At 54.6% G+C, this 23300-nt stretch overlaps 4 protein-coding genes across 4 annotated transcripts; 2 read left to right on the forward strand and 2 right to left on the reverse strand.

The window, feature by feature from the left end:
* Positions 1 to 681: 681 nt before the first annotated feature.
* RPS29 (ribosomal protein S29) lies at positions 682 to 1246 on the reverse strand. Its single transcript, XM_048949237.1, has 3 exons — positions 1112 to 1246; positions 884 to 983; positions 682 to 804 (listed from the first exon to the last, which is right to left on the reverse strand). The coding sequence occupies exons 1-3, from the start codon at positions 1171 to 1173 to the stop codon at positions 796 to 798; spliced, it is 171 nt and encodes a 56-aa protein (XP_048805194.1). The 5' UTR covers positions 1174 to 1246; the 3' UTR covers positions 682 to 795.
* Positions 1247 to 2157: 911 nt separating this feature from the next.
* Positions 2158 to 7276, forward strand: LRR1 (leucine rich repeat protein 1). The gene is made up of 4 exons (XM_048949192.1): positions 2158 to 2399; positions 2471 to 2569; positions 3720 to 4447; positions 6604 to 7276. The coding sequence occupies exons 1-4, from the start codon at positions 2223 to 2225 to the stop codon at positions 6860 to 6862; spliced, it is 1263 nt and encodes a 420-aa protein (XP_048805149.1). The 5' UTR covers positions 2158 to 2222; the 3' UTR covers positions 6863 to 7276.
* Positions 7277 to 7618: 342 nt separating this feature from the next.
* MGAT2 (alpha-1,6-mannosyl-glycoprotein 2-beta-N-acetylglucosaminyltransferase) lies at positions 7619 to 10276 on the forward strand. Its single transcript, XM_048949189.1, has one exon. It carries the CDS (start codon positions 7665 to 7667, stop codon positions 8994 to 8996), a length of 1332 nt encoding a protein of 443 aa, XP_048805146.1. The 5' UTR covers positions 7619 to 7664; the 3' UTR covers positions 8997 to 10276.
* A 675-nt stretch (positions 10277 to 10951) lies between these two features.
* DNAAF2 (dynein axonemal assembly factor 2) lies at positions 10952 to 23293 on the reverse strand. The gene is made up of 3 exons (XM_048949164.1): positions 21150 to 23293; positions 13007 to 13153; positions 10952 to 11706 (listed from the first exon to the last, which is right to left on the reverse strand). Exons 1-3 carry the CDS (start codon positions 22746 to 22748, stop codon positions 11242 to 11244), a joined length of 2211 nt encoding a protein of 736 aa, XP_048805121.1. The 5' UTR covers positions 22749 to 23293; the 3' UTR covers positions 10952 to 11241.
* Between the last annotated feature and the right edge of the window lie 7 nt (positions 23294 to 23300).

Genomic DNA, 23300 nt, shown 5'->3' on the forward strand with positions numbered 1-23300 from the left:
CAGGGATGGAACACCTCCCTTATAAGGACAGACTGTGAGAGCTGGGGCCGTTCAACCTGAAGAGAAAGCTGCAGGGAGACCTTAGAAAGGGTTTTCAGTACTTAAAGAGGAGTCGTAAGAAAGAAGGAGACACACTCTTCAGCAAAACACATTGTGGCAGGTCAACAGGAAATGGTTCCAAACTAAGAGAAATACTTATATTGAATGTAAGGATGAAGGTTTCTGTTGTTTCATTTTGTACAGTAATGGCATTGAGGCACTGTCACAGGCTGCCAGACAGGAGATGGTACCCTGTGCCTAGAGACAAAAGGTCAGGCTGGATGGGGTCTGAGCATCTGACAGGACTGTGGGCATTCCTGTTCACTGCAGGGAGCAGCACCAGACAGCCTTTAGGAGTCCCTGCCAACTCAAAAGGATTCTCTGAAACACACCAACCCAGACCAGGGCAGCAACAGACCCCCAGGAGCCCCTGATCAGAGTCACCAAGCAGCTAAGAGCAGGCAGGCTGCATCTCTAGGGCTCAAAAGCACCACTAAAGCATCACTTGGTTTTGTCTGGCTAAAGCGTAAGAGAGCAAGGCAGGCCCATTTAGACCAATACTCCACCCAGCCCTCCTAAAACAGGCGTGGTAATGGGATACAAACCACAAAAACAGTCACAGAAAGCAGTCGGACACAGATAAACGGGGCAGGGAAACCATTTATTGAGAGAGGCTACACCAAGGCGCTGCAGGTGGGACGGGGAGGCCCGAGGAAGCCGCAGGATCCGCTGGTGACAGCCTCATCCTGCCAGCGCTCAGTCCAGCTGCAAGAGAACGAGAAGAGCGTGAGGCACCAGCAGGGAAGCGCAAAGCCCTCCCGGCCCAACGCAGCCCGGCGCTCACCTTGATGAAGCCGATGTCCTTGGCGTACTGGCGGAAGCACTGCCGGCACATGTTCAGCCCGTACTTACGGATCAGGCCGTGGCGGTTGGAGCACACGCGGCTGTGAAGAGAAGGGAGCGGTCAGGGCGGGTAATGGCGGCGCGGAGCGGGGAGGGAGACCCAGAGAGTAAAGGATACCGCGACACGACGGCCCTAAAAACCCCGCCCGCCCCCGGGATGGACACCGACCACGAGCGGGAGCCCTGGCCGAATTTCCTGGGGTGACTCCAGTAGAGCTGCTGGTGCCCCATGCTGCCTGCCGCGCGCCCAGCCGCGAGAGAAAGATGGCGGCTCGCGCATGCGCTAATCAACCCTGCGCGGCCTCCCGCCCTGCACCGCGGCGCGGCCCTCGCAGCGCACGAGCACGGATGGCAGCGTGCGCGCAGACCGTGCCGCTCCCCCCTCCTTCCACGACGTGACGTCAGCGGTGAGCAGAGCTATAGCAGCGGCGTTGCGGTGGAGCCGCTGCCGGGCGCGGTGGCGCACGCCTGTAATCCCAGCTACTCGGGAGGCTGAGCCCGCCGGATCGCTTGAGCCCAGGAGTTCTGGGCTGCAGTGCGCTATGCCGAGCGGGCGTCCGCGCTAAGGCCGGCATCAATATGGTGAGCCCCGGGGAGCCGAGGCACACCAGGTTGCCTAAGGAGGGGTGAACCGGCCCAGGTCGGAAACGGAGCAGGTCAAAACTCCCGTGCCGGTCAGTAGCGGGATCGCGCCTGTGAATAGCCACTGCAGCGTAGCCTGGGCAACACAGAGAGACGCGGGTTCCTTTTGCCCGCACCACGCAACCCTTTTGCCCACCTGCGACCCCCCAACCCCTCTGTACTGCCTCGTGCGCGCAGCGCCTCCTGCTGGCAGCACCGCGCCACTGCAGGCTCCGCAGCGCCTCCTGCTGACCGAGAGCGAGTCGTACAGCCGCATAAGCTCCATCTCTTTTTTTTTTTTCCCAAGCCATCCCCTCTTGTTCTACCACCACACCGCGCCCTCAGCTCTCAGCCTGTCCTCGTACCGCACGTGCCAGTCACCTTCCCCGGAGGTGCTGAAGAACCGCGGGGATGTGGCATTGAGGGACACAGTGTGGGGGCGGGATATCAGAGGACTTTTCCAAGCGGGGCGGTTAGAAGAGCAGTTCTATGGCTCCACGATTCCCGCTCCGCCCCGCCACTAGGCGGCGCTCGCTCCCGGAGCCGCAGCTGTGGCCGCTCCTCCCCTCCCCTCGCCTTCCCTTCCCGCCCTTCCGGAAGGGCGGGAAGGCGGGAAGGGAGGGCGAGGCGAGGGGAAGGGAGGGGAGGAGCGGCCGGCGATGCGGCTGCAGTGCGATGTGGAGGTGGTGAGCCGGCTGCTGCCCACCTGCGGGCTGCGGGGCCGCGGTCGCGGCACCAGAGCTCTGCTGTCCCTCGGCCGCCAGCCCGGCCGGGCGCGGAGCGGCGTGTGCCTGATGGTTTGCACGGCGCGGGACCGGGCCGGGGTTCGCTACCGGGTGAGGCTGAGGGCTGGAGGGCCGCACGGGTCTCTTTCCCGCCCTGCTCAATGCCCGCTGTTCCCCTCCAGGTGCAGGACAACGTGGAGCGGTTCTTCACCCGCTTCGTGGAGGAGGGCAAAGCCACCGTGAGACTGAAGGAGCCCGCCGTGGATGTGTGCCTCAGTAAGGTGGGTGGGGGGGCACACATAGAACGGCCTGGGTTGCAAAGGAGCACAACGCTCATGCACTTCCAACCCCCTGCTGTGTGCAGGTCGCCAACCAGCAGCCCGGGCTGCCCAGAGCCACATCCAGCCTGGCTTTGAATGCCTGCAGGGATGGGGCAGTGTGTTCAGTGGGTTTGTGTTGGGCTTTTTGCCCTCAGCAGGTCTGCTGCACTGCACACAAGGTCTGACAGCTCCATAATCTGTTCATCTCTCGTTTAGCTCTGCAACACAGGACTTGTGTGGTGCTGAAGCACACTAATTCAGTATTCTGACATCTCTTCTACTGGGAAGGCATTGGACTTATGGCAGAAAATTACTTCCTGAACGCTTCCAGATAATTCCTTTCTTTTTTTTTTCCTGCATGTTTGTCTTGGTATTTTTCTCAACGTATTCTTAGAGACATTATAGCACCTTTATGTAGACATTGTGGAAGAAATCTACTTTAAACACTCACAGCACAAAGTACTGTTATTTTCAACTCACGAAACAGTGTAAACTTACTTATACATCCCAGCGCATTTAGCTATGAGAAGCAGCAGGTAGCTATTGCATCTCACACCAAGAGCCAAGAAATATTGCCAGCAACTTCATTCCATCAGTGAGTTGTTCCACTTGGTCTTTACAGATCTGGAGTACTTTTTCTCCTTCCTTTTTGCTTTGCTTTGATCTGTACTTAAGAGTGTGGCAGCTCTGCCTGTGGTTGGAGAGAGCTGCCTAGCGTGTCGTATCTCTATTCACCCTCTGCTTACAAGGGTGGGTGGTGACAGGACAAGGGGAATGGTTTTAAAGTGAGACAGGGGAGGTTTGGGTTGGATATGAGGAGGAAGTTTTTCAGCCAGAGGGTGGTGAGGCACTGGCACAGGTTGCCCAAGGAGGCTGTGGATGCCCCATCCCTGCAGGCATTCAAGGCCAGGCTGGATGTGGCTCTGGGCAGCCTGGGCTGCTGGTTGGCGACCTGCACACAGCAGGGGTTGGAGCTGGATGAGCACTGTGCTCCTTTGCAACCCAGGCCTTTCTGTGATCTCTGTGTCTGCAGAAAATAGTTCCAAAAGTTACTGTACAAATGAGTGCAAGAATAATGAACCTTTAATGCCATGCTCGTGTTTTCCTGCAGGCAAATGTCAGCAATCTAAAGACTTTCCTTTCAGCTGTGAGACTGGCTCACCAAGGGACCGACGTCGCTGCTCTCCCACTCTCAGCTTTGGTACCAGCAAAGACCTCAGAAGTTGAGAAGCCTAAAACCAAACTGATCATCACTTCCAGAAGGGACTATCCGCTCACCAAGGGCTTCCCCTATTCCCTCGAACACCTCCAAGCCTCATACTGCAAACTGGCCCGGGTCGACACGCGTGTGCTGTGTCTGAAGAAGCTGCGAAAGTTAGACCTGAGTCACAACCACATAAAGCAGCTGCCAGCCACCATCGGTGAGCTGGTCTTCCTTCAGGAGCTGAACCTGCACGACAATCACCTGGAGTCGTTCAGCAGCGCTCTGTGCAGCTCTACCCTCCAGAAATCTCTCCAGTGCTTGGACCTCAGCCAGAACAAAATCAAAGCGCTCCCGATTCAGTTCTGCCAGCTGCGAGAACTTGTGAATTTAAAGCTGGATGACAATGAGTTGATCAGGTTGCCGTTCAAGATTGGCCAGCTGGATCATCTGCGCTTTCTGTCAGCGGCTCGGAACAAACTGCCCTTCCTGCCCAGCGATTTTAGGAAACTCTGTCTTGAGAACTTGGATCTCTTTGGAAATCCTTTTGAACAGCCCAATCCCCTTCTTCCCAACATACAATTGAAAATACCATTGACTTTATTAGAGTGTGCTGCAAGAGCTACTGTAAATTACAGGTAAGGGTAGCACGATGGGTGCACATTTCACCTCTGTCTGAAACCTGCTCAGCTTCCCTGGTTTGGTTTTTTTTCCATTAGTGGGAACTGCTCTTCACGATGCTCAAGTTGCTTTGAATTCTGCTCGTAAATTAATGCCATTATTATCCAGGATACCACAGCTTCCAGCAGTAAATTGGGAGCTTGGAAGCATTTAGAGAATGCTGTAGATTGAAATGAGTTGTATCCACAGGATGAGGGCACCATAACAGAATGTTCTTGTCCAGCCATAGGAAAAGGTTCAGCTCTGTAATCCTGAACTGCTTTCAGCTCTTTGTATGCAGGAGCTTGTCCTCCTGTGTTACTGCGGATTTTAACGGGTCGTGTTTTCTGTTGGGCTCTGGCTTAGCAATTGCTTTCAAACATGCTTGCCCTTCATCCTGTGCTCAGATTATGCTAAAACCACATGGGAAAACCCAGCCCATAGCTGTCCTTTCCCATGTGAGAACAGCACTGGCAGGACGTCACCCTGTGCCACACAGCATGGAGGTCAGGCTGCTTTGCGTGGCACCGTGCAGAAGCTGAGCAGTGTTAGAAAGAGGCATTCCAGTAAGTCATTGCCCTGCTGGCCAGGCTGCTGGGTTTGTTGTTGTCTGTCCTCCTCTCCCCTGCCCTCACAGCACTTACAGCTCTCACTGTGTGCCCCTCCTGTGCTACCATCTGTTGCCATCCCCACTCTGCTCTTCTGGGTGGAAAGGCAGCGAGGCAGTGGAGGAGTCACGGGTACAGACAGGTGGTGAGATAAAGACCTGAGGTTCTCCTAACCTGCTTGGTGTGCCCGTTCCTGCCTTGGGGTGGGGAGAGCCCAGCAATGCTGGCCTGATTGCTCAGCAGTCCGTGCTCCAGGTGTTTGCAGGCACACGGGGCGCACCCTGCGGATGAGGTGAGCAGCCGAGCGTTCAGGTTCAAACCTTGCCCACTTCTGACCTTACATAAATCACAGTGGGCTTGCAGTGTTTGCTTTCTGCTGCAGGAGGCTCGGGAAGGTGGGGGCAGTGGAATCAGCACCTGCTCAGACCTGTGGGAGCACAGCTGGCAGCGTGCTGTGACTGGTACAGCAGCACCGAGGGAGGGAGCGCCGTGGGGCACTGTGTGCCCGGCTTTCTTATGTGGAAGTCCATCACATGGACTTGCTAAGTGTGATTATCTTCACACCCAACCCCTCCTCCCCCCCCAGAAAAAGTAGCAGGTAGGCGACAGGCATTCTGTGTGACATTCACTGGGTGTGAGAATTAACAGAGGAAGAAACAGGAGTGACAATAAGCTGTGAAAACCTTGAGAGAGGAAGAAAACAAGACACAAAAGCAAACACTTGGAAATCAATCTTCATAGTGGCATTCTGGGCAAGCACCAGAGCTGTGATTGTGTTTGTCCTGACTGGAAAAAAAGGATGTCCTGAAATCAAGCTGATGACAAAAACCACAGGAGCCTGAGCTATGTGAATGATGGCATGCTGAAAGAATGGGACACATAGGTGTAGTGATGTGAGTCAGACCTACTCTGCCAGTCCTGCGTGACAGCTGGTGGCTTCCACACACCTGGAAGTCAACGCAGCATACAGGAGTTCTTGTTTTGCGCCCCAAAAGCAGTGCCACTCTGCTGCGAGGTCAAGCTGAAGTGATTCTGTTGTGTTGGTGACAACAGCACCTTGACAAGAGAGCCTTAACTTCTCATGAGCAGCACAGCGGGCTCACTGCTGCCTCTGTGCACCCTGCAGGTTTGGGTGCTGCTTCCTCGTGTCAGAATGACAGCAGCTTTTTGGGTACCTGGCTGAGCTGGGTGAGCTGCCTGGCTAACGAGAGGGCAGGGCAAGCATTTACTATGGGTGCGTTTTTGCTCCATCTTCTCACATCCATTTCTCTCTTCTTTCCCTGTCACTACGATTCAGGCTGCTGCGATTTGTGGGAATCCCTGCTGCTTGGTGCAGTGTTTTCCGGAGGTCAAATCCTTGGCACTTGGGGGTCAGAAACGCAGCTGTGTGATATCTGTGGCTCTCTCAGAAAGCGGCCACATCTCAGCTTTGTGCTGGGGACGGTCTCGCTTCGGCACTGACAGCGTGCAGCACGGCTGTGTTTGAGTGACACTGATTGATTTCACCTCCTGCTCTTGTCCAACAGAATCCCGTACGGTTGTCAGCTGCTGCCTTCCCACCTTTGCAAAGATCTGGAAGTGGCCAAGACCTGCCAGTGTGGCAGCGCCTGCCTGAGCAGCTTCATTCAGCTGACGGTGACCATGAACCTGCACCACGTGGCTCACACCGTGGTCCTGGTGGACAACATGGGCGGCACGGAGGCGCCCATCATCTGCTACTTCTGTTCTCTGGGCTGCTATTCCCAGTTCCTGGACAGGTACCTGCAGAGCAGCGCCGACCACTGACAGCCCTGTTCTCGCAGGAGCTGCAGGAGGTTCTCTGTCGCAGCCTTGCGTGGAGGGGACGTGGTGCCCAGCTGCTGCTGGAGCCTCTGCCAGGAGCCAGAAATGCTGGTTGAATGAGAATGTACTCCAGTTGTGTTCTCCTTATTGCCTGTGCTTCGAGAAGGGGCCTTTTGTTGTCGTTTTTTTACTGAACTATTTGTATCTCTTTGTAATAGAAACACCTTTTCTAAACACACCAGCTGTGCTTTGTTTCCTTGGGCGTTGTGCAGATTGAATCCCACGCTGGGGGTTCCTGGTGTGTAATGATGATGTCGGAGAGACCCGGGAGTTCTTCACTCTGATGTGTAAAGGTTTCTTCACTCCGCTGTTTTAAACGTTCCTGTACCGTTCTGTGTCATTAAATGCTGAATCTGCTCTCTGCGTGCGGTGTATCGTCCCATCGGCACGGCCGGGAGCGACCTCTGTTAGGATCCACCTCAGTGCCGCAGATCCGGAGCGGCTCCACAGACGGCGTCCCTTCATGTCCCCGGGCACCACGGCCGGACCCCGCTCCCCGCACGCACAAACACACACACAGACACTCGCACACACGGGCGCACACGCACACACGCAGCTCCGCCCCGCCGGAAGCCCCTCTCAAAATGGCGTCGCCGGCGGCCAATGAGGACGCGGCGGCGCTGGACGCGGGCGCCCTATGGCGGGCGGCGACGTGTGAGCGTGGGGCGGCGGCGGCGCGCACACGCGCGGAGCGGGGAGCGGGAGCGGCGGCGCCGGCGGCAGCGCGGCCGCCGGCGGCGGGAGGATGAGGCTGCGGATCTACAAGCGGAAGGTGCTGCTGCTGGCGCTGGCGCTGGCGGCCTGCGCGCTGGTGCTGTGGGGAGGCGGGGGGACGGGCGGGCGGCGGAGGCGGCCGCAGCAGCCGCAGCAGCGGGGCGGCACCGGAGAGCCGCCGCGGGTCAGCGAAGCGCCGCGCCGCCCCGCCGGCGCCGGCAACGCCTCGGCCTCGGCCTCCGCCGCCGCCCCGACCGCCGGCGCGGAGAACGGCACGTTGAGCTACCGCTCGCTCGTCTACCGCCTCAACTTCGACCAACCGCTGCGCAACGCGGGGCGCTTCCCGGCCCGGCCCGGCGGCCCCGACGTGGTGCTGGTGGTGCAGGTGCACGACCGCGCCGAGCACCTGCGGCTGCTGCTCGAGTCCCTGCGGCGCGCGGCGGGCGTGGAGAACGTGCTGCTGGTGCTGAGCCACGACCTGTGGGCCGACGAGCTGAACCGGCTGGCGGCCGGCGTGGACTTCTGCCCGGTGCTGCAGGTCTTCTTCCCCTTCAGCGTGCAGCTGTACCCCCGCGAGTTCCCCGGCCACGACCCCCGCGACTGCCCCCGCGACGTGGGCAGGGCGGCGGCGCTGCGCCTGGGCTGCCTCAACGCCGAGTTCCCCGACTCGTTCGGCCACTACCGCGAGGCGCGCTTCTCGCAGACCAAGCACCACTGGTGGTGGAAGCTGCACTTCGTGTGGGAGCGCGTGCGGGCGCTGCGGGAGCACGCCGGGCCCTTCGTCTTCCTGGAGGAGGACCACTACCTGGCGCCCGACTTCTACCACGTCCTCAAGCGGCTGTGGGCGCTGCGGCAGCGCGACTGCCCCGAGTGCCAGCTGGTCTCGCTGGGCTCCTACGCGCTGGGCCGCGGGGGCTTCGCCGGCCGCGCCGACAAGGCAGAGGTGAAGACGTGGAAGTCCACGGAGCACAACATGGGCATGGCCTTCGGCAGAGACACCTACAGGCAGCTCATCGAGTGCACGGACGCCTTCTGCACGTACGATGACTACAACTGGGACTGGACGCTGCAGCACTTGACTGTCTCGTGTCTTCCAAAGTTCTGGAAGGTGCTGGTACCCGAAATCCCGCGCGTGTTTCACACGGGAGACTGCGGCATGCACCACAAGAAGTCCTGCAGGCCGTCCTCCCAGAGTGCCAAAATCGACTCTCTGTTGAGCAGCAACCGGCAGTACCTGTTCCCCGAGACGATGAGCGTCAGCAAAAGGTACTCCATGGCCCCCCTGTCCCCTCACGTCAAGAACGGAGGCTGGGGGGACATCCGGGACCACGAACTCTGTAAGAGTTACCGCCGCCTCCAGTGAGGACCTCGCTCGCAGCCTTCTCCTTTTTGAACTGCCCCATCCCGTCTTTTACAGACACACACGTGTATAAAGAGAAAAACAAACGAAAAAAACAAGCATTTATGAGTTGGTTTCTGCTTTAATATGAATAAACATTCATGTCAAAGGTGTCCCAAAACGTTCATCTCCGGTGTGCGGAGCTCGGCAGCGCTGTGTGCGGCCGGGCTGTGGAGCAGCGTGGATGGTTGTGCTCCGTGCTGCGCTCACTGGAGGACGAATAAAAGGAGGAAGAGGAGGAGAGAGCTCTGCACCAAGCACGTCTTTGCAGTGCTCGCTGTGTACGCTTTGGGTTCTTTTTTGCACCGTGTCCTGGGGCAGCGCGTTGCCTCCCTGCCATCCGCGGTGCTGTGCTGTGCCGGGTGGTTGGCTGCGTGTTGGTGAATATATGAAGGAAAAAAAGAAAAAAATCATTGTTTTTACTACGATGTAGATAAATATATACAATTTTTTTAGTTCTGCCAAAATAAAATTCAGTTGTTTTGTAATGCTGGAGGAGTTCTTCATTATCCTATAACGGTGATGGCCTCTTGTGTTGCTGCGGAGCCGGGACGTGGGACGGCATCCATCAGCCTGCACTGAACTTCACTGTGGTTTGAATGAATGGCACTAATGGAGCTAGAGTAGAGGAACAGCTGTGTGCTGCCCCCCAGCTTGCATTGGAGCTGTCAGCGGCGTGAAGTGGGAGCAGTGCTGGGTGATGGAAGGGGCTGAAAGGAGGTGAAAGCAGCAGAGCCCTTCGTTAACAGCCAGCACTCGTCAGTGTGGGTTAAGGTGATGGCACAGCACCTCTGGCAGCAGAGAGGTTTGTGTAACACGGGTGTGTTAGCAAAGGAAGTTGCTACTGAAGGTGGCACAGGTAGATTTTACATTGAGGGATGCTGGGGGGAATATGAAAAACCAATTTTGTTTCTTAATCAGATGGAATAGGGCTGGTGTTGTTAGGAGACCAGAGGTAACAGCGCATGGGGACACGGGCAGCACTGCCCTTCTTCCCCACCTTGACAACACTTTGGGTTGTGAGCGTGTCACTGAAATGTTCTTTGCAGAGCGAGCCAGGTTTTGTGAAATAGTCCAAATAATACAAAATGTTTACTCTGAATGTGCCATGATAAACTGCATTTTTGTTATGGGTAATTTGAGTGCCAAGATTTTGTATGAGCTTTGGTATTTGCTACATTTCATCGTTCCACAGTCAGGGCTGATGCTGAGAACAGCAGTGCAGGCTGTGTCAGCTCCCCCCATCCCTCCCCCAGGGCTGCACCACCATGGGCTCACCTTCCCTGCACAGCCCCCACCCCGGGGCCCTCTGTCCCTAGGGACTTCTGCACTGCAGCTCACAGAGCAGCACAGGGCCAATTCCAGAGCTGCTGTGAAACACGTCCCATTTAACTGTGTTCTGAAGAGTTACGGTCTTGTGCAACTCAAAAACCAGAAGCAGAAGCGGTCAGAATGGGAATTGAAAGTTTACTGTAGATTTGTTCTCCTGGTTATTGCACTTCAGAGAGGAGGAGCCCGCAGCGTGCTGCAGCTCCCATGGAGCTGCTTCTCAACAGTGCATCTCCTCTGGATGAAGGGAATCAGTTCCAGAAGTCGCCTGCACTGAGCAGACGGCCACGAGACAGGATGGTTGTATTGCACGGTTGTGTTTGTTCAGCTGACAGACGGGGCTGTGCTTGGATGCTGCATCACTGAAAACATGTACTAGGGCAGAATATGTGGTATAAATGCTAATTATTTCTAGGAGACTAATTAGAACTTCTCCGTGTAATTAGGAATTTCATTTGATTGCTAGAACTCGGCGGCTGCCTAATCCTGCAGTTATCACAAAATGAAGGGTTTGAGCAAATGATGAACACTGCTCATTTCTAGGTGGACTAAATACAGCGGCTCCTGAGGGAGCCATTAGAAGAAGGATATACAACTACTCCATGTAATTTGGCAACAGATTAAGAAAGTTACATAAACAATAAAGAGGCACTGTCTTCCAGGAGCGCAGAGCTTCAGCTGCATCGTTCCCGTCAGTGAAATTAGTTCAACCCATACGTATGAATAAAGGAAACTTAGACATGTTAACTTCACAAAGTATTAATGGCTTAAGCGTTCTTCGTTGACAGATTAAGAGTTTCAGAAGGAACCCGGTTCTGCTTTCAGCCCTGCAGCCATAAACCACAGTCAAACACGAGGAGGAAATGCTGGCGTGGCGCCGCTAGTCCAGTTCATACAGCACGGAGTTCTGGAAGGCGATGCTGCAGTGTGTGCTGTGGTCCCTAATGCTCTGCACGCTCCCATCCTCACCCACCTCCTGCAGGAGTGGGGATGCAGCTGGGCTCCCCGCCCCCCCTCCCTCCAACCCCAGGCCTGCAAATGCCTCATCTAAAGCTCGCTCTTTTCCCCCAGGTTTGCCAGGAAGCGCCACACCGGTGTCAGAAGGTTCCTGCTGCAAACAATGCTGTGAACTTCCATCCACTTCTCCTATTGTTTCAGCTGTTACTAAAGATGCAGCAGCTCGCTGGTTTTGTGCAGGCCGTTGCTCAGCCGTGCCAGTGGCCGCACGCTCTGGCTCTGGCTCTGTTTGGAGGTGGTCCCCGTTGTTCCTCGCAGTGACGACTCCTCCTGAGCTGCTCACCGCTTGTTTGGTTTCATCACGTTCAGAACTGGCTGCTTCCTGCGCCTGAGGAGAAAATACATTCATTGTTTTATATCTGAAGCTGACCAGGCAGCCCGAGCTGCTGTGAAGCAGGCAGGGATGCTCGTTTCTCCCCCCAGGAAGCAGTCAGTGTGGAGCAGAGGTTTTCCTGATCCCGTGCAGTGGGAATGAGGGGCCGGGAGGCTGCTCGCTTCCTCAGGGTTTCCTCTGCAGTAGGAAACGCTACTGGGCGGCTTCCACACGGTCATGGCTTATAATGCAATTAACAGAGTGGAAAAAGGCAAAGCCACCATGCCCAGAGGTGACAACATCAGCCAAAGGAGCCGAACTCTCATTGCGAGGAGCAGCTTTTAACCTTACAGTGAGGGAAATGACCGTCTTGCTGTTTGAGAACATAGGGACTGGCAAGCAGGCTGCCTTTCTCCATCGGCCTCAGCGAGTTCATCGAGGAATTGCTCTGTGTGCCTCAGGAGAGAGTGAGCTGTGCCACCTGCTGCTGCCCGATCCCCACAGGTAGCACGGCCTCCCACCAGCAGGCAAGGAGAGCTGGGCACGGGGCTGCACTGCCTGCATCACAGCTTCCCTGACCCCAGAGCGGTGGCTCACACTGCTAAGAACCAAAAGAAATACTTTTAAGAGTCTGAGACCCAATTCTTCGCAAACAAAATTCTCCAGGTTTTCACTGTCCTCGTGATAAGGCAGAGCATGAAATACTGGCAGCAACAGAACTCTCTCTGCCCATCCTAAGGATCCTTCATGTGTCAGCCACCAGCAGCAGCTTCCTGCCCTCCCTCCTGCCCCCAGTCCCTGGGGTAAGCCCAGCTCTGCTTACCAGGCTCCACCCAACTGTTGTACATAGGAAGGACGTGGAGCATTCACTTATTTAGTTCAACGTTAAGAATGTTCTGGTTTTGTTCAGAAGACATCTGCCCTGATTTGTTTGCAGCGTGTTGTCATCACCTGGATGCACGTGGGACTGCTCTAAAGAAGGCACACTAGGTAACTAGTTGGCCACTTTTCTATCAGCAAGAGACAGTGCATGGATGCCCACTGTGTATTCCTGCAAGGTGAAAGAACATCTCCAATGACAGCATCACGGCTCTCCACTTTCCCAGTGAAATATAATGAAGTTCCAATCCTTTGGTGACATTAAATGGCACAAATGTGAACCTCTCCCTACAAACTGACACCAATGCTTACAAATGCACCATACGCTGTGGCTTTTTGTGCTACATCAAGACAGAGCTGTAGCACTCAAGCTGATGCTCTCTGGCTGAAGTACAGAAATCAGTTGGCAGCATGTACTGCTGCCAGAGCTCCTTACCTTCAGCCTGATCTGAGTTCTGTCCTCAGACACATCGAGCACCTCAATCGACGTCTGAGCTTCCAGCTCTGACTGCATGCACGAGGAGGGGCACAGAACAGTGCGTAGGAATCCATCAACATTTTCTTCACTGACAAATAACCTCTCCTAAAGAAAAGAAAGAGCAGTTTATGTTCGTTCTGTCCCATACTTCAGAGGTATTGGAGCAAGAAACCCACATGGAACAACGCCAGGAGCCCGAGTCACAAACCAGCAGTCCCAGCACTCGCTTGTGGATACAGATTCTGCGTGGGACGCTCACAAGGGATGCAGTGAAGCCAACACAGAGCAGCACTTAGCTCATGTTGATTCCAAGTGCAGAGGAAAGCAACATGCTTTTTCTCTTTGGATCCACGATTCATATACAGGTCTGAGGAACCATTCACAGTGATGTGGTTCTGCTGTCCTCACCTGTCCTACCATCAGGCGGTCTTGAGCATGCAGGGATTTGTTTCAGCCTCTTGCTTTGGGAAAACACAAACACCTGAGGCATCCAGACCCTCAGAAGCCACAGCCATAAACATGCATGTCGGTATTCCTTTCACATCCACCTGAGAAGGCTCCTCAGGTGTCCCCTTAGGCACGAGCCAAGAGCGGCTGGAAGAAGCAGAGAGGCGCCCAAGGCTCACGCAGGCTGGGGCAGGTCCTGAGGCTGTGTCAGCTGCGGTTCAGCAGCAGCACCAAACACGTTGCCACAGGTTTTAAGATTTCAATCGCTTACAGTTAATGAACAGCCCTAAAACACATCCTGGAGGAGCAGTTTCCTAAGTGTGGCGGACCCGGTGCTCCTATTCTTCCAAAGGCATCTGCTTAAGGCTGTGGGTAGACAGACCTCACTCGGCACAGCAAAACCAGTTCTACCCAGAGGGCTGCCTGGGGGAATGACGTTTCCATTCAGCAGTGAACACTTGAGTTGGAAACAGGAGGAATAAGTTGCAAGGCTTCTGCCGTTGCTCATATCCAAAACATCTCATTCTGTCACACCCTCTTGTCAGCCCAACGAAAGTTACATCCAGTTAGCAGCACCTGAGCAACAAAGAAGTAATTCATTTTTGCCCCTATGGATGCAGCCTTACGCACACTCGGATGCTGCACTGTTTCTAAGGTACAACACTTGACTGTTATCTTAACAGAAACAAAATCTGTATGGGAAAAATAAAATAGCTCCCTATTATTTTCACTATTCAGTGCAGGAACCGTCACAAGTGGAAACTTCCACAAAGCTTCCCCACAACAGGCTCAGCATCTAGCCGAGGACAAGCAGCCACTGCTCGTGCTGCTGCTTGCACCGTTCTGTCTCAGTGCTGCAGCTCTCTGCTCTACTCCCACAGCCCTGCACTTACACTGCAAGGAAGAAGTCGAAGTCTGAAAGCCAGCAGCCGGGCAGAAATCAAAGCAGCAGGTGCTGTTGGCACAAGCAGTGCCATTTGTTACCAATACAATGACTGTCATTAGCGTGTTCAGACAACCAGCAACTGTAATTCAAACTCTGCGTTCACAGCTAGCATATGCTGAGCCATTTCTACTCCTGCAGATGTTATCAAGGCATGGACTTTGGCAAGAAGTCATTCAGCAATGTATTTAAAAACCTGTTTGCTCTGGCCCGTAAATGCAGCAGCAAATGATGAGCCTGCACGGATGATTCCAGTGACCCTATAAGGAAATTACTGCATCTTAAATTGTTTTCTGCTATTTATGATACTGTTGTAGCAGCTCAGAACTGCATTTGCTCTTCCCGGTGGCTCTCAGCCCTGCCCTCACACAGCTGCACTCTGAGCCCTCTGCTCTGCACTTCATACTCCAGGCCCTGACACAGGCTGCGAGGGTTTGAAAAGAGGGGCAGACCTCAGGCTTACAGCATCCATGCATCTCCTGCAGGGAGAGGCTGATCCCTGGAGCACAGACCCCTCTGTCTGTAGGGCCTCAAGGCATGGGGCTTCGAGGCTCACGGTGCTGGGGAGCGGAGGTGCTGAACTGGAGGCTCAGAGGGAAAACTTCTGTAAGGTTTTAATGACTGCAAAGATCCAACAGCTCGAAAAGCACTTCCATGGGCTTCATCAGCAGGTGAATGTTTCCTGACACAACCACTCTGTGTAAGAACATTATTCCCATAATGAACCTATCAATTCAAAGTTCATCAGGCATTTGTTTGCTTTATAGCAAAAGCAAACTATCATTTGAATGTAGTTTGGAAAGAGAATCATAGAATCATAGAATCACAAGGTTGGAAACGACCTATAAGATCATCCAGTCCAACCGTCTCCTCATCACCACTGCCACCACCAGCACTAAACCATATCACGCAGCACGTCATCCACCCTGCTCATGCTCACCTCCATGATCACCTCCCTGCTCCTGCTGGCCATTCCTAATGCAGGCCAGGATGCCGTTGGCCCTCTTGGCCACCTGGGCACACCGTGGGCTCATGTTCAGCTGAGCATCAACCAACACCCCCAGGTCCTTCTCTTCTTCACACTCATCCAGCCACTCACCCCCAAGCCTGTAACGCTGCATGGGGTTGTTGTGCCCAAAGTGCAGAACTCGACACTTGGCCTTGTTGAACCTCATCCCATTCACCTCAGCCCAGCGGTTCAGCCTGTCTAAATCCCTCTGAAGGGCCGCCCTACCCTCAGGCAGATCAACACCACCTCCCAGCTTGGTGTCATCTGCAAACTTACTGAGGATACACTCAATGCCCTCATCTAGGTCATCAATAAAGATATTAAACAAGATGGGCCCCAGTACCGACCCCTGGGGGACACCACTTGAAACAGGTCACCAGCTGGACTTCACTCCATTCACCACGACCCTCTGGGCACGGCCCTCAGCCAGTTCCTTACCCAAAGAAGTGTCTATCTGTTCAGACCACGGGCAGCCAGTTTCCCCAGAAGAAGCCTGTGAGGGACCGTGTCAAAGGCTTTGCTGAAGTCTAGGAAGACTACATCAACAGCCCTTCCCTCATCTATCAGACTGGTCACCCAGTCGTAGAAAGAGATGAGGTTGGTCAAGCACAACCTGCCTTTCATGAACCCGTGCTGGCTGGGCCTGATCCCCTGGACACTGCATACATGCTGTGCAATCTCATCCAAGATGATTTGCTCCATCACCTTCCCTGGTGCTGAGGTCAGGCTGACAGGCCTATAGTTCCCCGGATCCTAACCAAAGAGGTTACTTTGGAAGAAAAAAAAAAACAGTGACTTGGTTCTGTTGTCCTTTTCCAACCTTCTCTGGTCTCCCAAAAACCTCATGAAGGGTCCTGAAGTGCTGAGCCCAAAATTAAGTGAATCAAACCCAAACTTTCATAAAGTTCAAATGCAATAGGCTCATTTTCTAGCACCATTTTCTAAGACAATGCCATCACCAAGGGATATTGACTCTTTTTAGCAGTTTGATGACTGAAAATGGTAACACTGATTGAATGTTAAAAGAAAACATCTAACAGCTCTGAACAGCTTGGAACCGAAGGCAAAACATGGGTGCATAAAGGCAGCAGGGCTGCATCCAAGCTCACAGCTGTGATCCAACACTGCTGGCTGGATGTGCTGGCACCCTGCAGGAACACACTGCAGCAGTCCATCCATTCCCCAGCTCAGAGCTCTCCCTGATAATCAGAGCCTTTGAATGCAAAGGTTTCTTGCACTCCAACAACTCTGCAGGCTGCACACTCGGTTGCCCCTCAAACCAAGACCGTTCCTCCACCAGAGTCCTAAGTCTGAGATCTCTGATCACGAGGAAAGCTGAGCAGGGGAGCAGGCCCAGCCACAGTGCCTGGACACAGTCCAGAGGTTGGACACGTGGCAGTGACCAGAGGTTACAGTGCTGCAGCGTTATCTAAGGGCTCCTAGCAAAGGAAAAAACAGCAAGAGCTTTGATAGGGTCTCACTGGGCTCTGGTGGCCAGGCCGAGCAGAAACACCACACTGTGTTCAGTAACACAGCCATCAAACACTTACCCATGAAGATATAAGCATTCCCACAGAAGTGAAGCAAAGCTTCGTGTCACTGCACAATTCTCTTTCAGATACCTGTGTTAAGTAATGCTCACAACACATCTTTCCTAAGCAAAGAAGAGATTGTATATCACACAGTAGTGAAAAAGCAAGTTTCTTTGGTTGCACTGATGGTAGGTAAGGGAAATGAACATGAAATGCTGATGGGCTGCAACAGTGAGCCTGAGAGGAGCTGCTGAGTATCCTGGCTTGTATTTCTGTTCAGAATCAAACAGGAGAGCAAACATGACACAACAGCACTCTACAAAGCCATGTTTCAGTAATTTCCCAACTCCAGCTCTGCTGTGAACTGGGACGTTCCAGGACATGCTGTTCTCAGAAACCTTGCCTGGCAGGCTCACAAATGTTACTGATGGGTATTTAGCTCTCAGCTATTCTTTTTCATAACATATTTCACAGGTTCTGTTGTCTTAAAAAGAAAGGGGGGAGGGTTCTCTGGTGTAGGGGGTTTCCTCAGCGTGAGCTCTTAGGATTCAGACACACTCTCCTGGAAAAACAGGACCGGGAGAGAAGGGCAGAGGGATCGACACACCGAGATCTGCAGCAGAGCATAACAGCTTGTGACAAACAGTAACATCTGAGCCCCCAAAACATAAATCCAAGTCCAATGTTATGAAATTTCTGTTTTTCATAGGATTTCTGTTCACCGTGGTTTGGCCAAGGAAGGAGACTGCTCTGAAAGGAAAAAAAAGCAATGGCTGCAACTGCTGATCAGAGAGGTACGGCTCAGGGTTGGCAGAGAGCTTCACTGCGCAGCAAAGTGGGAACATCGGTGACGTTAAGAGCTATCAAATGAAGGAGTCCTTGCAGCAACACATCTGAGGTCTGGGGGGCGGAGGACTGTTGTGCTGCAGAGGTTTGCTGAAAATAAGCACTTGCTTTAGCTGGGGTGGAAATCCAGACTGCTCAGCATCTATGGAAACCGAGCTCTAAATATACCATCTTTCAGCACGGCGATTCAAGAGGCTCTGCCTTTACAAAAGGAAACCCGGTCCTTGAAGTTCTGTTTCAAGAGCGCTGTTCTAAGCGGAGCACAACTCGTTCTTCTTCCATTATCTGCATCAGTCCAATTTCTGAGGAGAAAAGAGGCCATTGTGGGAACAGAAGTTCAGAAGCACGCGAGGCAGAGCTGTGCAATTACGGGCGCAGCTATCGGCATGCTGATCTGGGCAGAGGCACACAGGAGATAAAATGCAGCCACGTGCTGCGCTACATCGCAGCCTGGGGATGGGGCTCTGAAGACACACATTCTGCTCATGCAGAGAGCAATTATCCCAATGCATTTTGCTGGCTGTTTGGTGAGTTAATGGGAGGCAATTACACGGGCAGCATCACGGGGGACTGGAACAGCCAGAGGCGAGCTAGGCACGTTTCTGCATCACTCACCCAGCAAGGAACCTGCTCCAGGCCTTCGTCTCCCATAAGAAGTGGATTCCTAGAAGATACCAGGATGGGCATTTCCTGTCCATGAGGAGCACTGGCTCTTTATTTGCTATCCCCTGTGGGAGAAGGGGCTACAAGCAGGCAGACCAGAGGTAAAGGATAACATTCTGCTCACCCAGGCCACCAAAAGCCACCTAATGCCATTCAGTGGGGCACTGCTGCTGAGCTTATCCCTAAAGTGCTCTCCTCTGCGATCGATGCAGCTGCTGGCAGATCCCAGTGCATAGCTCTGATTTACAGGAATAGATCCATAGGAGAAAAATAACAGAGATTACAGCAGACAAATTGAGGAAACCAACATTAGTAGAGGAGAAGCTACCGCAGACTAATCGTTAATGGACAGAAGACAGCATATAATAGTAGCTCTAATTAAATATTAATTTTTCTCACTTCTCTCTGAGTGAATGCAGCTATCTGTGCTGGCACAGGCACTTCTGGGAAATAGCACAGTTCAGAAGAAAAGCAAACAGAACAAATGACTTCAGATTATTCCAACTGCTTCAATTTGCTGCCCTGGATCCAAAAGGGCTGCACCACAGAAGAAATCTGTCTTTTTCACTCTGCTACATAAATGAATGGCTGGGAGGCCTGTGACTAATTCCAGAGCTCCTCCTCCTACTACTCCAGCCAAAACACTTTGCAATGTATAATAAACTCAGAACATTTAAAGATATGGGGGTTTTGTCAAAAAAAAAAAAAGAGTTGATCAAAATTCCATTCTTGAGTAGCATTTAAACACTTTTCCCTAGAAAGATGTTCCCCATCATAATAACAAATACATCAAATATCCTAACTGCAAGGCTGAGATCAAAGCATACAAACACATCCGTCAGCCAAAGCACCAGACACTGCAGCAGAATTTCCTGCTCCCAAAATGAATTTTCAGCAAGAACCCTGCAAAGAGTCACAGAAAGCTGTGCTCTGCTCCCCTACGATACAGGATTTTGCTATAACCATTTAAAATGATAAATGCTAATGAATGAGCATCAATCACAGTGACGTCTGCAAACCACTGCATCCTCACCCCATCATTTCTGCTAACGTCCCTGGAGAACTGCAGCAGGCTATCAGATACTCCAGGAGCAAGATTGCTAGATGTATGTTTAGGCCTGTCTGCTATCAACCAACAAGTGAGCAGGCTGACATGCATCATGGCACACGATGCAGGGGATGGATATATGCAGACTAGGTGACAAAGCAGTCAGAACGCTTCTAGTTGCCATTCATCCCTTCCCTATGCACACAGAACACAGGCAGCAGTTGGCACAAGAGCCTCCTGCATGCAACCTGACACTGCATCAGCAGCGTTTGCTTCTACAGACCAGCAGCAGTGTCAAACACTTTGTGCTCCCAACTGTACAGACTTGCAGGCTCCTGCTCTGCTACAAGTCAAGGAAATACACTGTAAGCAGTTCAGTGCGGGTGGTTCTCAATAAATCCATCCTCTCTGATACCCAGCTGATCAGCTCCTCCTTCAGAGAAGCTCACAGGAAAGGTGTTAGCCTGCTAGATGGGAAATAAACAGGAAGCTTCAGCTGCACAGATACTAATGGGATAAATGTATCTCCCTCAGAATCACGCAGTATGCTCTAACTGTAGGGGCTGAGCAATTAAGGCTCCAAGCCATCATCCCTTTGGATATACTTCACCAGTTTTGCAGACTTGCACTCCCATAGTTTGTTATCCAAAGTGTTTGATTTTCTAAAACACAGATAAGCTCAAAGTCACAGGGCCGAAAAGTTCAGTAAGATTTACACAGCCTTAACCCCTGCTCACGTAAGTTACATGAGGCACCGAGCTTACAGAAGGGTGGATTTGATGGAGAACTTCTCCACCAAACTTGTGTGAGTGCTGCTTCACAGAGCACCTTCTGGAGAGAGTGCTGGCCCTCAGCGAGGCATCATCCAGATGCAGCAGACATGCTGTATTTCTCCATCACACAGAGCATCTACTGCCTAATGGCCCTCAGAAGAAAAAAACATCTCCACAAGAACCATACTCAGATGTAATGAAGGGATGGGGAAGCACACCAGCACAGGGGGAGACTGCTCACAGCTACTGTGGCTACAGTACTGTGTTTTGCAGCTGTAGAGGGAATGCTGAACTGAAAGGCTCCCCTCACAACTGCATTTCAAGGAGCTGCACACATGTGTGCCTCTGGTGGGTGACCAACATCTCCTTTCTTCACATACACAGGCTGAGTGAGCCAGGAGGTTGTTACAGAATAGCTGAGGTTGGAAGGGACCTCTGGAGATTATCTTACTCAACATCCTCATTCCAAAGGCTCCCCCAGAGCACAGCACTGTGCTTTCCTATTGGTTTGCAATGTTGCTGTGAGAAGCAGCTGGTGAACTTGGCAATCTTGGCAAACACACGTGGGAAAGGTTAAGGATGAAGGCCATGCCATTTTCACTCATATCAGCATTTCTTTCAGGAAAAGACTCAGCTCTGGAGGCAGAAGTCATTCCAGCCCCAAGGACGAAGCTATCAGCTCCACAACACGACCTTCGTTCCGCTCACATGATACCAGCACTAATTATGTCATTTGTCACACTGACATCTGCTACCAGCCCTGCAAGTGATAACCTAAGAGATATCACACACACAGTGCTGCGACGTGGGGAGAGCACAGCAACCCCTGGAAGCTGTTACCTGCAGAGCGGAGGCGTCGAGGCCGAAGCAGTACTTCTCCCAAAGCCCGGTGCTCTCTGGGGCCTTGGCAAGCAGGATGACAGCGTTGTGGGCGCCCACGCTGACGCTGGTTTCGGGGGCAGCCAGCCTATTGGCGGCGGGGAACTGCAGGATGAGGGCATAGGCAACGGCACCGCTGGAGAAGCGGACGCTGTAGCGGTTGGCGGCCACCTCCCCGCTGAGGCTCTGGGGCTGGATGCCGGGCACCGGCAGGAGCAGGGTGAGGGAGGCCTCATCCTGGCGGCACCGGAAGGGAGGGCACGCAGCAGCGGCGGGACCGGAGTCACCCCCGCCCCGGGGATGAGCCATGTGGCCGGGGCCGCCCTCGGCCGGGCACGGAGGGGGGGCCCCGTCGGGAGGAGCTGGCTCGGAGCCGGCGCTCGGAGCGGGGAAAGTGGCTCCAGGCTCGGGGCCGGCGCTCGGGAAAGCGGCCTCGGAGCGGGGCGGTGGGGAGGATGCGGTCGCCGGCTCGTCGGGGAGCGCCGGGCCGGGCCGGGCCTCCTCCCGGGGCTCCTCCCACCGCTCCCCGCCGGCCTCCCCGAGCGGCGCCCCCGGGCCGGGCGGCGGTACGACGGGCAGCGTGACCAGCAGCCGCCGCTCGGCCTTGTCGAAAACGGCGCGGCCTGCGCTCTCGTCCACGCGGTACGGGAGGCGGAGGCGGAGGCGGTAGGCGGGCCGCCGCGAGTCGAGGCGCAGCTCCCGCGGGCGGACCTCCAGCTCGGCCTGAGCGGCGGAGCGGAGCAGCGGCAGCTCCACCGTCACCACCAGCTCCCGGGGCACCGGGCCGGGCGCCGAGTCGTGGCAGTAGTCCTGTAAGTCCACGTAAGAGCGGTGGCGGACGCTCCAGCGCGGGGTGGTGGGGCCGGGCGGCGGGCCGGGGGCCGGCGGGGGAGCGGCGGAAGGAAGGCCGGGCGGGGGGAGCGGCGGCGGCGGCAGGGCGGTGTCAGAGGGCGGCTGCGGGGCGCCGCCGGGCAGCGGGGAGCGGATGACGGGCGCCTGCGGGACGCCCTTGTAGCGGGCGCCGCGGAGCACGGATGCGTTGGCGCGGTCGAGCTGCACGGAGAAGCGGCTCTCCACGGCCTCCATGGCCGCGTCGCTGAGCAGCCGGCGGAAGCGGGCGCTGCGGGCGGCCAAGCGGAGCGCGGCGGGGTGGAAGACGACATCGTAAACGAGGCAGCGGCGGCCGGCCCGACCCAGCTCCTCGCGGCCCGGCGCCAGGCTGTGGGGCAGCGCCCAGCGTTGGCCGCCCGGCTCGGCGCGGGCCTGCGGCGGGGCGACGTGCGGGTTGCTGCAGATGTTGAGGTAGCAGCGGCGGGAGCCGGCCTGGCTGGTGCGCAGCACGTAGCCCGGAGTCGGGTGGATGAAGCGCACCTCCACGCCGCGCTCCCGCTCCAGGGCCGTCACCTCCTCCTCGTACAGCCGCCGCTGCTCCGGGTCGGCCAGCTCCGCCGCGTACTCGGCGAACAGCGCCCGGAACCGCTCGTCGCGGAAGGCCCGCTGCAGCCGCTCCGCTTCCTCGGAGCTCAGCTCCAGCTCCTCCAGCCTCCCCGGGCCCGCCATGGCCGCGCCGGTTGCTGTGGAGACGCATAAACAAGATGGCGGCTCCGTTCTGGCCTAGCGCGTTGTTATGGCGACGCTAAACAAGATGGCGGCACCCTTGTTTTGTTGCTATGACGACGCTAAACAAGATGGCGGTGGCGCCGTCAGTCCGTTGCTATGGCGACGGCGAGCAAGATGGCGCCCCAGTGAGCTCCGCAGGGCCACTACAACTGCTGCAGGCTATACCACCTATGGAAATCAGTACCGCCACGTCCTGATGCTCCCGCATGGATTTCAAACGACCTCACCCCTGTTCTCTTTCGCCTCTCCTTGGCTGAGTACCACTATCCACTGCCAGCACTAATCAGCCCCTGGCAAATCTGCCTTATGCCTTTCCTGCCCCAAGACAAATCCCAGCCTGCGCTGCCCTTCCTGTGGGTAGCAGAGAACTAGCTCTCAGTTCTGCTCAGCATAGGGAAAAACTGTTCTCCCTCTTTTTCACTTCCTTTCTAAAAGATACCAATTTCCTATACGTGCCCTTGCTTCTTCCAGGTGCCTTCTTTTCTTGTGTTG

The sequence above is a fragment of the Lagopus muta genome, chromosome 6 (assembly GCF_023343835.1).
Source record: "Lagopus muta isolate bLagMut1 chromosome 6, bLagMut1 primary, whole genome shotgun sequence".
Classification (NCBI taxonomy): domain Eukaryota; kingdom Metazoa; phylum Chordata; class Aves; order Galliformes; family Phasianidae; genus Lagopus; species Lagopus muta.

Coding starts and splice junctions, on each gene's coding strand:
- RPS29 (XM_048949237.1), bottom strand. CDS start 1,173: ATGGGGCACCAGCAGCTCTACTGGAGTCACCCCAGGAAATTCGGCCAG. Junction 984..1,111: donor GGCCAGGGCTCCCGCTCGTG/GTCGGTGTCCAT, acceptor TTCTCTTCACAG/CCGCGTGTGCTCCAACCGCC.
- LRR1 (XM_048949192.1), top strand. CDS start 2,223: ATGCGGCTGCAGTGCGATGTGGAGGTGGTGAGCCGGCTGCTGCCCACC. Junction 2,400..2,470: donor GGGCCGGGGTTCGCTACCGG/GTGAGGCTGAGG, acceptor GTTCCCCTCCAG/GTGCAGGACAACGTGGAGCG. Junction 2,570..3,719: donor TGGATGTGTGCCTCAGTAAG/GTGGGTGGGGGG, acceptor GTTTTCCTGCAG/GCAAATGTCAGCAATCTAAA.
- MGAT2 (XM_048949189.1), top strand. CDS start 7,665: ATGAGGCTGCGGATCTACAAGCGGAAGGTGCTGCTGCTGGCGCTGGCG.
- DNAAF2 (XM_048949164.1), bottom strand. CDS start 22,748: ATGGCGGGCCCGGGGAGGCTGGAGGAGCTGGAGCTGAGCTCCGAGGAA. Junction 13,154..21,149: donor TCGACGCCTCCGCTCTGCAG/GTAACAGCTTCC, acceptor TCTTTTCTTTAG/GAGAGGTTATTTGTCAGTGA. Junction 11,707..13,006: donor GAACTCAGATCAGGCTGAAG/GTAAGGAGCTCT, acceptor TTTTCTCCTCAG/GCGCAGGAAGCAGCCAGTTC.